The 13,201-nt window shown below is 44.6% G+C and overlaps 1 protein-coding gene across 1 annotated transcript; it reads right to left on the bottom strand.

Moving 5' to 3' along the window:
• Nucleotides 1-10,959: 10,959 nt before the first annotated feature.
• Nucleotides 10,960-12,204, bottom strand: LOC126721985 (uncharacterized). Its single transcript, XM_050425122.1, has one exon. It carries the CDS (start codon nt 12,202-12,204, stop codon nt 10,960-10,962), a length of 1,245 nt encoding a protein of 414 aa, XP_050281079.1.
• Between the last annotated feature and the right edge of the window lie 997 nt (nt 12,205-13,201).

Below are 13,201 nucleotides of genomic sequence, written 5' to 3'. Positions count from 1 at the left end.
GAGTAAGTCCGTAGAACTTGAGCGTAATAAGCGTATAGAGGCTGCGCGAACCCTTAAAAATTTCGAGGCTGACCTCACGAAGGCCAGGGAGGATTTAAAGGAGATGACCAAGGCCAGGGATAGTGCTGAGGCAGGCTTGGCCAGTGCCCAAAAACAGGCCGAGGATCAGACGAGGCGCTTACTCGCTGCCGAGGAGAAATTGGGGATCGCCAAAGAGCAGATCGATGATTTAAAGAAGAAACTGACCGAGGCAAAGGGGGCTAAGGGTGTCGCGGAATGGGCCAGGGAGGAAGCCATGAGGGCCAAGACAGAGGCTGAGTTTGCCAAGACGGAGATCGAGACCTCCAAGGACAAAGCCGAGGAGGAGGCTTACGATGCGGGGGTGGCTGATACCCAGGCCATCCTTAAAGTTCAAATTCCTGGTGTATGCAAGGTATACTGCTCCCAGGTTTGGAATGAAGCCCTCAAACGAGCTGGGGTGGAGGCTTCGTCTGACCTGTGGAAGGCGGAGAAGGTGTACTATCCTCCGGCTATCCGTGAGACCGCCTCCGCCAGCTCCGAGGCTGTGAGCACTCCACAGGAGGTTGAGGCTGCTCAACCAGAAGCTGCTCAGTTCGTTCCCACTCCTGACGAGCCAACTAAGGGAGGAGGGCTTCATAGGGTGACAGAACACCTGGAGGTTTGAATCTTGAGGTGCCCAGGAGGCTGCCAAGTCCACAGTCAGTGCTCAGGTCTTTGATGCCGAGGAGCCGGCCCTCTTGGTTCAGCCCCTTCAGATCATTCCCCTTGCTGATGTCTCCAAGGGCCTTGAAGCTAATCCTGCTCAGCCTCCCAAGGAGGGGGATGTCTCCCATTGTCTCGAGGCTAACCCTGCTCGGCCTCCCCAAGAAGGGGATGTCTCCCAAGGTCCCGAGGCTAATCCTACTCAGCCTCCCCAAGAAGTGGCCAAAACAAAGTTGAAGAAGTAGGAGCCCTGGCCAACTTTTGTATTTGTTTTTAGTTTAGCTATTAATTAGTTTCCCTTTTTGTTTTGAGGACCTTGGAATTTGCTTGTAATTAAACTATTTGACCATATGTATGAAATTCCTATCTTCCTTTTTCCTTTAAATTATACGTTTGTTGCCTTTACCAATATTACTATTGCTGCGAATCTCATGGTTTTTGAATTAGTTATCTTAACATGTATGAATGGTTGTGCATATGATATATTTGGAATTACATCCCAAAATTCTAACTTACCCGTACCCATGGGACGCTGAGTTTGCATCTAAACATATTTCTAGGGAGCTAAGTGCATAATCCAAGGTGCCGAGCGTGTTCTTAGGCCATGTCTGATACTTAGATTTTCTTGGAGTATCTAGTTTCCCCACAGGTTTGTGTCCGAGGATCATGCAAGACCTTGGTTCTGTCTAGCATTTAGATTTTCTTGGAGTGTCTAGTTTCCCCATAAGTTTGAGTCCGAGGACCATGCAAGACCTTGGTTCTATCTAGCACTTAGATTTTCTTGGAGTGTCTAGTTTCCCCATAGGTTTGAGTCCGAGGACCATGCAAGACCTTGGTTCTGTCTAGCACTTAAATTTTCTTGGAGTGTCTAGTTTCCCCATAGGTTTGAGTCCGAGGACCATGCAAGACCTTGGTTCTGTCTAGCATTTAGAAAGTTGCTAGGATGCGAGACATACAATCGTAATAGACTTAAAATTTGAATTGGGGAAATGTTGTTATTAATAATAATACCTTCTCAGGTTATTTACATTCCATGGACGAGGTACAGCCCTTTCATTTAAGTCTTCTAGGTAGAAAGCTCCTATTCCCGCGACTGAAGTAATGTATGGCCCTTCCCAATTAGGTCCCAGCTTTCCCCAGGACGGATTCTTCGCAGCACCTACAACTTCCCTCAACACTAAATCTCCTGGTGCTAGCGGCCTGGGCTTCACGTTGGCATCATAACCCTGTTTGAGCTTCTGGTGGTAATAGGCTAAATGGATCGTTGCCTTTTCCCTTCGTTCATCGATTAGGTCCAGGTTCTACCCCAGTAGTTCATCATTACTGTCCAGGGTGAAGGATTTCGTCCTCAGTGTTGGGAAGTTTACCTCTAGGGGGATAACAACCTCGGCCCCATAAGTCAGGGCAAAAGGTGTCTCCCCTATGGACCATTGTGGAGTAGTTCGATAAGTCCATAAGACGTGCGGCAGCTCTTCTACCCATCTTCCCTTAGCGTCGTCTAGTCTCCTTTTAAGCCCATTAACTATGACCTTGTTGATGGCCTCGACTTGACCGTTCCCTTGAGGATAAGCTGGAGTTGAGTACCTGTTAGTGATCCCCAGCTCGCAGCAATATTTTTAGAAGGCCTTACTATCAAACTGGAGTCCATTATCTGAAATGAGGGTACGAGGGACCTCGAATCGTGTTGAAAGTTCAAAAACGTGTACAAAAACACTTTTGAACGTTTAGACCCCCAAAAACCAATTTAATCAACACACGCAATATGTTAAACAACTAGTGTGCGGAAACTTAACATATGCTATAACATGGAATTGATTAAACAACTATCTAAGCCACAACAAAATAAACCACAGCAGATAATGTAAAGGCAGAGATAGAGAGGAAGGAAGATGCAAACACAGCGATAACACCAGATATGTTATCGAAGAGGAAACCGAAGACCTCGGCGAAAAACCTCTCCGCCGCCCTCCAAGCGGTAATCAATCCACTAGAAAATACAGTTGGGATACAAGGACAGCAATAGACCCTCCAAGCCTAATCTACCCAGTGCACCTAAGCCCTCCAAGCTTCTTGCTCCAACGAGGTTGCGCCGAACCTTTTTCTTTTCTAGCTTTCCGGATTCCGCTACTTCACCGTAGCATCAACCAATGAAGATTGGCTCCTTCCTAACTGCTTCCCAGAACTCCAAACGACTGTCTCACAGGGATGATAATGGTGAGAACCAGGTTTGGTATAAAGGCCTCTCAAGGATTTGACAATGGAGAGGAAGAGAGTGAGGGAATTTGATGAGACTCTAAGGTAGAGATTGTGGGTGAAACAATCTGGTTTTTCTTTAGGGTTTCTCTCTCAAAATTCTCTCTGGAAGCTCTCTTTCAATCGTGGGTTAAAAGGGTATTTATACTGAAGAGGAGTGGAATGCGAAACGTCAGGTTTTTCCAAAACAGGGGTGGCTCGCGGCTTGACCTCGCGGCTTGACTGAGTCGCGAGTTCCAGTCGCGAGTTAACCGTATGGCCAGTTGTCCTGTTTTGTCCTGTAGTGCTCCAGCTAGCATGACTGTTCATCTTCCAGCATGCTTGGCACGTGTGCATCTTCTGGCGGGTTGAAGCCGCGAGTCCAGTCGCGAGTCCCAGCCGCGACACTCTGTTTTCTTGCACACTCTTGAGCAATCTTCACACTATCTCACTCACTACCCTTACAACAATCCCACCTAAATACAGGGTTACTAAATGCTGAATTACAAGCAAATTTGGCACGGAATAAAGCCAATTAGATGGTTGAATAAATTCAACCTTACAATCTCCCCCTTTGGCTATTCCGTGACAAAACCCTAAAACAGACTCTAGACTTAACATGTGAGTTGGGAACAGTTGATCAAAACTCACTCACACCTAATTCTAGAAGCTGTGAAGCACTTGAATCATATGAACATAAACTCCTGAAACACAACAATACACCATGATCATTGTAAGCAGAAAATTATAAATGCATATGAAACAGGCAATATGTGATCAAGCAAAGATGGAGTTAATAAACAAACCAAGGCTTGATCAACCAAGTGAACACCACAAGGTAGTGATCACAGTGTTCATTCACACTTGGAATGAACACAAGGACATACAAGTTAACAAGCACAAGGCAAGACACTTGTATGTACAACACTCAACCAATGCATAGCACACAAGGCATATGCATCTAGGAACAATCCTACAAGGGCACAAGAGTGACAGTACAACAATCACAATGCAGAACATTTAGATTAAAGTACTGATTTCAACATAGCATAAAGGCTGCACTTAAGCATGGTACATACCACAAGGCCTACAAACTATGCATAAAACATAAACCCTCAAAGCTTACAAAAGCATATGGGTACAAACCAACAAATACCTGAATAACATCATCAAACATATATAAAAGTTTATCCAAGAGTATATGAAAAGATTTAGAAACAGTTATACACCAAAACACAGTGTATCAAAACCAAAAGAACCATACGAAAAACAAAACAAAAGTATGTGTGTGTGTGTACTCCCCCTATCACTATGCACACTTCCCTTTGAACTTTTCTCCCCCTTACTGAATGCTCTCCCCCTTTTTGTCACGAATAGCTAAAGACTCTCGTCCAACTTTCGTTGAATCTCATCTAGCTGATTCTCCATAGTCTCGAGGCGCATTTGGACATGGTTGTTTGTGGAGTAGAGAAGAGCCACAAGCTCATCAACTTGTTTCTGAATATGCTCAAGAACACTGCCGACTCTGTCAGTAGGAGAAGCAGTTTGTGCTTGCGGAATACCAGCCGGTGAAGCTTCAGGAACATCACGAGATGCAGATGTGGTATGTGCAAGTGTCTCTGAGTCAGGGGCAAATGAAGGACCCGGAGAGATGTGAGCATGTCTTGGTGATTTGGAGGAGTGACTTCTGCTCGCTTGAAGAGTGAACAAAGAAATGGGACGTTGACGAGTCAACATTTTACCATCTGCAGGAGGAGTAATGCCAGCACTAAGGATGAGTTTCATGACGAGACTGCAAAATGGAATGATTCCTCGAGCTGTAGATCGACAAGCGATCTTCCTCAAGTTGTAGTAGATATGAGCACATATATCAATGGGGGCTCCGGTAATGAGATCACACAGAAATATAGCTCTCCCAAGATTGATGAATGTAGTGTTGGACAGTGGGTAGAGATTGGTGAACATGATCAACTTCAGTGTGGTCAACTCAGGTGCAAACTTTGCGGTGCTGATGGAAGTTCCTGCACTAGACACCTCATGATCGTGTCCTAGGATTTGTAGAATTTCCCCAACCTCTGGATTTCGTTCATCATAGGGAGTTAAATTCACATTCTGAGGTCTGGTGATGCTGAGAAGATCTGCGATGGAGTCTGGGGTAACACTAAACTCTGTTCCTCTGACCCAGAAAACGAGGACAGGTCCAAGATCAGATGCATTGGAGAAGCATTCTTTGACCAGCTCATCCATTGGATCATCAAAGTTTCCGAACAAGTTTGCCCAGTCTCGTTTCTCAAAGATTCGAGGGATGAATGTAGTCCCTAAGGTGTTGAACTCTACTACCCGCTCCACTATAGTTGTTGACTTGTCAAACACATTTGAGTAGGCGTGTGAGTTCAGGGGAACTCTGAATCTATCCTCATTGGGATCTTGAGATGCTTGAGATGATAGACGAGTCCTTTTAGCAACTGGGGATGCTGATTCGTCAGCAACAATGTCTTTACCCCTGGAAGATCGACGAGACATCTGCAAGAGAACAGACCAACAGAAAAGAACCAAGCAACAATACCCCACAAAAGATTGTCAACAAGATTCAGTAAAACCAAAATTTCAATGTAGAAACCCAGACTGAAAAAAAAAAAAATACAGACCCAAACAAACCTTCCAACAGTTCACAGAAACACAAACTAATCCGGGCAACAAAATTTGGTAAAAGTGTACCAAGAAGAAGAAATACATCACAACTGTCATTGAGACAGGTTGACATGACCATGATATGCAATAGGAAACAGCATTTGAATCATTTTGAACAGATCACATACAACACTCCATCAGAGACATGAGCATGGGGAAAATATTTCAATCATGAAGAAAACCAAACATCCACACATCAATATTCCGGCAAGTGTAATGAGTAAGTCACATAAACACCAAACCCATTTCAGAAAAGATTCTCAGATTCAATAATCAGCAAAAATTCAGAACAATGAAAAACACATTGACTGCTCAGCATGAAAACTGGTGAGAACAATATCAAAACATGATACTCCATACCCATTACACAAAGAGATAAGAATAACGAACACAATACCAGACCAAACAGTAACAGAAAAAGAAACTGAGATTGAGAAAGCAAAACCCATACCTTTTCTTGATGATTTGGAGAAGAAACGAAGCACCAAAAGGGTTTGAAAAATGGATTCACGAAGAGTTTTGGGAGAAAACAGCAGTTTTAAGAGAAGATGAACAGTTACAAAAGTTCGAGGGAAAACTGAAAGAGGTTTAAAAACTGCTCCTGTTTCTGCAAAACACGCGATTTTCGCGACTGGTTCAAGTCGCCACACAGTCGCCAGCTCAAGCCACCAAAGCACACAAGAGGAAAATTTTGAAAAATTTTTCTAAGTGTTTTTCGCGACTGGGAGGTCTACCCGCGAGTGTGTCGCGAGCTGAGCCGCGAAAATCTCTGAGTGAATCTCGCGACTGGACCTTCCACTCGCGAACAAGTCGCCAAAACTGACCAGCGAAGATGCGACTGAGGCTCGCGACTTGACATACCCGCGACAGAGCCGCCAAAACAGGGCAAAACTGTATTTTTGAAATTTTCAGATTTTTCCAGCAAAACACTTTCCAAAAACACCTAAAACACTCAAAAATCTTTTTGTGCTTGAATTAACAAAGATTGAGCATGTGAAAACACATTTTATCAAGTACAATCACACAAATGAATATGGCATTTATTGAACAAAAACTTGTGTGTTGTGTGTGGATATCAACAATGAAATAGTCCTTTGTCTAATGTGAAGCTTCAATGATCAATTCAACCAAGGCATACATAATTAGCACTAGATCATGTGACCAATCTCAATTATAGTAATATGAATATATGACTTCTCACACAACTTGATAACATAACTTGGAGCCTTTCATTTGACTCCACTTTCAGCCATAACATTTGATCTTTTGAGGCAATCATCTCTCATTGTGAGAGGTATAGACAACATTTTTCTTTGAAGAACAGGCCTTTGGCCTTTTTGAAAGAAATTTCACTTTTGATATAAGGTCGCTTACCCTTTTTCCTAGTCAAATACTAGAATGTGCGACAGGCTTTTGCAGCTCAATATCTCTTTTCATTTGGAGATTTACATTTAGTGAGCTCTTTTTAGCAAAACAAAAAAATAAAAAATGGGAAGAGATATAGACACAAGACTATGCATGTTTCAAGATCAACATAACCATTCACTAATCATTCATGACAAGTTTGAAGATCTATTTACAACAATCACATAGATTTCAAGATTTTTCCCATAGTGATATGAGTGCATGAAGACAAGCAATGCTCGACAATGCACAAAGCCATTAGCACAAAGGTACACGACAAAACGAGTTTTAAGACACAACTCAACAAAGTCAATCAAGCCTTTTTGATTTTCAAATTTTTTATGTAATTTTTGGATTTTTGACTCAAGAAACAAAAAGATTGATAAAACACAATTAAGAAAAATTCACAAACAAACAGACACAATCAAAAACAACAAGCATATCAAACAACCATAGTCACAAAGCATAGGAAGTATTAATGCATGGACATGTTGTAGTGCTTATGCATGAGTACCCCTTTTCACCCACACGTCACTTGCGTTTGGGGTGATTTCCTTAAAGGATTGGGTACGGGAGTTAGGGCTTTCAAACCTTCGTGAGAAGCTTTCCAAGCAGTTGGTGAATGCACCAATCATCTTCATCACGTCCATCATTCCGGGATCTCCATGTTGCTCTCTAGGTTGATCACCTGCCCAAGTTCTCCTATCAACTCTTGGTCCTCTTGACCTTTGAGGAGTAGCACTGTTCATTGCCCTCAGCTTTTGGCAATTTGGTCGAGTGTGCCCTTGAAGTCCGCAATAATGGCACACATACATTCCTCTAGGACCTCTTTGTGGTCGTGGACGTGACTTGGCACGAGACTCGGACCTGCCCATAGACTGATTCCGATGATTCAGCATCCGTTGGTCCACCACATTCTTCTTTTTCTCCACCTCGAGGTTCACACTCGTAGAGTCAGCTACAACTGGATCTTTGGACTTCACAAACTTCACTTCTTTGGTGATATTTCCAGTTGAGCTACTTCCTCCGGTATATCCCAGTCCGGATTTGTCTGAGAAGCTCTTTTGAGATGATATAACATCATCAAGCTTCTTGGTGGTGACCCTTTCTATTTTTGCATTTGCTTGAACAACCTCATTCTCAAGGAATCTCACTTTAGTGTAGGCTTCGGACAGCTTACCATTAAGAGTTTCAATCTCGCATTTGGCCTCCCTATACCGGATTAGGAGACTTTTGTAGTCCTCCTCAGCCTTCTTCATCTTTCTCACAGCAGCCTTGGCTACCCTTGTGTATTCACCTGATTTCTCCAAAAGTGAGTTGTAATTTTCTTGAAGAGTTGCTGTGCTTTCTTCTTCTTCAGCTTCAGATTCTTCAGCAATTCCTAGTGAGTCATCCTCACTATGTTCTCCAAGGTCTTGAACAAGCAAATTCAATTCATCCGAAGACTCAACATGAGCAATAGTCATGAAAGCTGAGTAGTTCCCTTCTCCATCACAGCTCTCTTCAGATTCTGAGTCGGACGAGTCTGAATCACTCAAGGTCGTGGCATACACCTTGCCTTTTGATTTCAAATAGTTAGGACATTCCCTCTTGAAGTGTCCATGCCCGTTGCATTCAAAACAAGTAACACCTTGTGTGGATTGGGATTCTTTTCCATCTTTCCTTTGGAAATCCCTCTTCTCCCTTCCAGAATTTTGGAATTTTCTCTTATCATCAAATTTTCCATTGTTTTTGAATTTCAAAAACTTCTTGAAATTTTTAACAAGATAGGCTACATCCTTGTCCACCATATCTTCTCCCGAAGAGCCTTGATCTTCCACCTTCTCATTAACGGTCTTTAGAGCAATGGATTTACCCTTCCGTTGATTTGGCAGCGACATTTCATAGGTTTGTAGAGAACCAACCAGCTCCTGCACCTTGATGTCGTCAAGATCCTTGCTCTCTTCAATGGCTGTCACTTTGGCACGGAAGCTTTCCGGCAATGATCGAAGGATCTTCCTTACAATCTTAGAGTCCTCCATCTTCTCCCCCAAGTTAAACTTGCTGACAACTACTTCATTTAACTTCCCATAGAACGAGTCGAAGGACTCATCCTCACTCATCTTGAGTTCCTCAAACCGAGTGGTCAGCATTTGTAACTTGGTATCTTTCACCTTCTTCGTGCCTTCATAAGTTGTTTCCAGAATCTCCCATGCATCTTTGGCAATAATAATGTGAGAAATCCTGTGAAATTCATCTGGAGACACACCACAGAAAATAGCATTTAGTGCTTTACTGTTAGCATTAGATGCAGTAAGTGCTGCCTTATCCCATGTGGATTTGGCTGCTTCAGGTTTGGTCCAACCCATCTCAACAGCATCCCACACGGATTCATCAATAGAGCATAAAAAGGCTCTCATACGAACCTTCCAAAATGCATAATTACTTCCATCAAAATATGGAGGTGCATTAAGGGATTGAGACCTATCTATCTCAAACAGAAAGGGAGTCAAGGATCACACAATGGTTATGAAACCAAACAGATGTGTACCCGCTCTGATACCAATTGAAAGTTCAAAAACGTGTACAAAAACACTTTTGAACGTTTAGACCCCCAAAAACCAATTTAATCAACACACGCAATATGTTAAACAACTAGTGTGCGGAAACTTAACATATGCTATAACATGGAATTGATTAAACAACTATCTAAGCCACAACAAAATAAACCACAGCAGATAATGTAAAGGCAGAGATAGAGAGGAAGGAAGATGCAAACACAGCGATAACACCAGATATGTTATCGAAGAGGAAACCGAAGACCTCGGCGAAAAACCTCTCCGCCGCCCTCCAAGCGGTAATCAATCCACTAGAAAATACAGTTGGGATACAAGGACAGCAATAGACCCTCCAAGCCTAATCTACCCAGTGCACCTAAGCCCTCCAAGCTTCTTGCTCCAACGAGGTTGCGCCGAACCTTTTTCTTTTCTAGCTTTCCGGATTCCGCTACTTCACCGTAGCATCAACCAATGAAGATTGGCTCCTTCCTAACTGCTTCCCAGAACTCCAAACGACTGTCTCACAAGGATGATAATGGTGAGAACCAGGTTTGGTATAAAGGCCTCTCAAGGATTTGACAATGGAGAGGAAGAGAGTGAGGGAATTTGATGAGACTCTAAGGTAGAGATTGTGGGTGAAACAATCTGGTTTTTCTTTAGGGTTTCTCTCTCAAAATTCTCTCTGGAAGCTCTCTTTCAATCGTGGGTTAAAAGGGTATTTATACTGAAGAGGAGTGGAATGCGAAACGTCAGGTTTTTCCAAAACAGGGGTGGCTCGCGGCTTGACCTCGCGGCTTGACTGAGTCGCGAGTTCCAGTCGCGAGTTAACCGTATGGCCAGTTGTCCTGTTTTGTCCTGTAGTGCTCCAGCTAGCATGACTGTTCATCTTCCAGCATGCTTGGCACGTGTGCATCTTCTGGCGGGTTGAAGCCGCGAGTCCAGTCGCGAGTCCCAGCCGCGACACTCTGTTTTCTTGCACACTCTTGAGCAATCTTCACACTATCTCACTCACTACCCTTACAACAATCCCACCTAAATACAGGGTTACTAAATGCTGAATTACAAGCAAATTTGGCACGGAATAAAGCCAATTAGATGGTTGAATAAATTCAACCTTACACGTGTGACGATGTTTCTCCAGATGAATTTCTTAGCATCCACGTCCCTGATGTTGGCCAAGAGCTCGGCTTCGACCCACTTGGTGAAGTAGTCCGTGCCGACCAGTAGATACCTCTTTTTTCCCGCTGCCATCGGGAAAGGTCCCATAATATCCAGGCCCCACTGGGCGAACGGCCATGGGCTGGATAGAGGGTTGAGGATCCCGCCCGGTTGATGAATATTTGGGGCGAACCTTTGGCACTAGTTACACTTCTTAACGTACTCCAAGGCTTCCTTCTGCATCCCCGGCCACCAATATCCCTAAGTAATGGCCCGGTGGGATAGGGATCTTCCTCCTGTGTGACTCCCGCAGATCCTCGAGCAGTAGCTCTGATGCCTCAGGGTGGACACACAGTAAATATGGTCCAGAGTATGAACGTTTGTACAGTTTGTGGTCCTCGGACAGCCAGAACCAGGGAGCTTTTCTTCGTATTTTTTCTGCCTCCCACTTTTCCTCGGGCAAGATGTCGTCTTTAAGGTACCTCACCATAAGGTCCATCCAGCTGGGGCCCGCCCTGACCTCATGAACAGGGACCATGCCTTTCGCTCCTTCATTCGTTCTATCCAGATGCTCGACAAGAATAATTCGAGGAAGATCCCCTGCCGAGGATGTGGCAAGCATGGCCAGTGAGTCCGCATGAGTGTTTCCACTTCTGGAGACGTGCGATAGGCTGAAGAGGTCGAAGCCCGATTGCAGGTGTTTGACCCGACTTAGGTACTCTTGCATCCTCACATCTCTGGCCTCTAATTCCCCCTTTACCTGGCCCACTACCAGTCTTGAGTCCGAGACCATCTCCATGGCCTCTCCCCCCATTTTCTGTACCATGGCGATTCCTTGTAGCAAGGCCTCGTACTCGGCTTCGTTGTTCGTGGCCGGGAACCCAAGTCTGAGGGACTTCTCTATGACGATTTGCTCGGGAGATATTAGGACTAGCCCCACTCTGGATCCCCTTTGATTTGTTACGCCATCAACGTACACCTTCCAACATGGGGGTCCTGGTGTAGAGATTACTCCAACCAATTTTCCATCCATGTTCTGCTCCTTTGCTACTATTTCCACTGGTGGTTCAGCAAATTCGGCCATTAAGTCAGCCATGACCTGGCCCTTTATAGAGGTCCGGGGCATGTACTTAATTTCGAAAGCCCCCAGAACCGTGTTCCATATGGCGATCCTTCTAGTGTAATCCGCGGTCCGCAGTACAAACTTCAAGGGTAGTTGGGTTAGGACAACCACCATGTGGGCTTGGAAGTAATGGGGAAGCTTCCGCGTGGCGTGGACTACAGCCAGTATGGCCTTCTCCAAGGGTGGGTATCTGACCTCAGCTTCATGCAGTGACTTACTCACGTAATAGACCAGCTTTAGGATGCCGTTGTCATCCCGTATTAGTACCAAGCTCACAGCATGGGGGGCCACAGCAATATATGCGTACAAGACTTCATCGGCCTCGGGGCTGGACATGATAAGTGGTCGGGATAGGTACTTCTTGAGTTGCTGGAAGACCATAACACAATCCTCGGACCACTCAAACCCCTTCCACTTGTTAATCAAGAGATAGAACAATCTACATCTGTCCGTCGACCTGGAAATGAATTAGGTGAGGGCTGCGATCATCCCTGTGAGCTTTTGGACCTCCTTTGCATTTTGTGGCGGTTTCAGGTTTTTTATAGCCTTAATCTGGTCAGGATTAACCTCGATTCCCCTATGAGTAACCATGTAGCCCAAAAATTTGCCTAATCCCACACCAAATGAGCATTTGGAAACGTTTAGGCACAGCTTGTGCTTCCTTAAGATGCCAAAGGTGCTGCTGAGGTCCCCTAAATGTTTGGACACCGCTTTACTCTTCACCACCATGTCACCGACATAGATTTCGATGTTCTTGCCCAATTGTGGCTCGAACATTCTCATCATCATCCGTTGATAAGTGGATCCTGCGTTCTTCTGACCAAACGGCATTACCTTGTAGTGGTAGTTCCCAGTAGGTGTTACGAAAGTCGTTTTCTCCTGATCCTCCAGTGCCAGTGGTATTTGATGATAGCCTTGAAAGGCGTCCAAGAAGCTCATCCGAGGATGGCCTATTGTCACATCGACTAGTTGGTCTATCCGAGGCATTGGGAAGGGGTCCTTAGGGCACACCTTATTTAGGTCTGTGAAGTCCACACAAACTCGCCACTTCCCACTTTTCTTCTTGACCACCACAGTGTTGGCCAACCATTCGGGGTAAAAAACTTCTTTGATAGCCACTGCATGCTTAAGCTTCGTCACCTCGTCTCTAATCGCATCAGCGTGCTCTCTCGACAAGCAACGAGGCGGCTGCTTCTTAGGAATGATGGATGGGTTGACATTGAGATAGTGACAGATGAAGGCCGGGTCGATCCCGGGAGCATCGCAGGCGTCCCAGGCAAACACATCGATGTTTCTTTTGAGGAACTCAATCAATTCCTCCTTCTCCTGAAGA

The sequence above is a fragment of the Quercus robur genome, chromosome 4 (genome assembly GCF_932294415.1).
Source record: "Quercus robur chromosome 4, dhQueRobu3.1, whole genome shotgun sequence".
NCBI lineage: Eukaryota > Viridiplantae > Streptophyta > Magnoliopsida > Fagales > Fagaceae > Quercus > Quercus robur.
The sequence above is the reverse complement of the archived record's forward strand: the minus strand, read 5'-3'. Positions and strand labels throughout refer to the sequence as shown.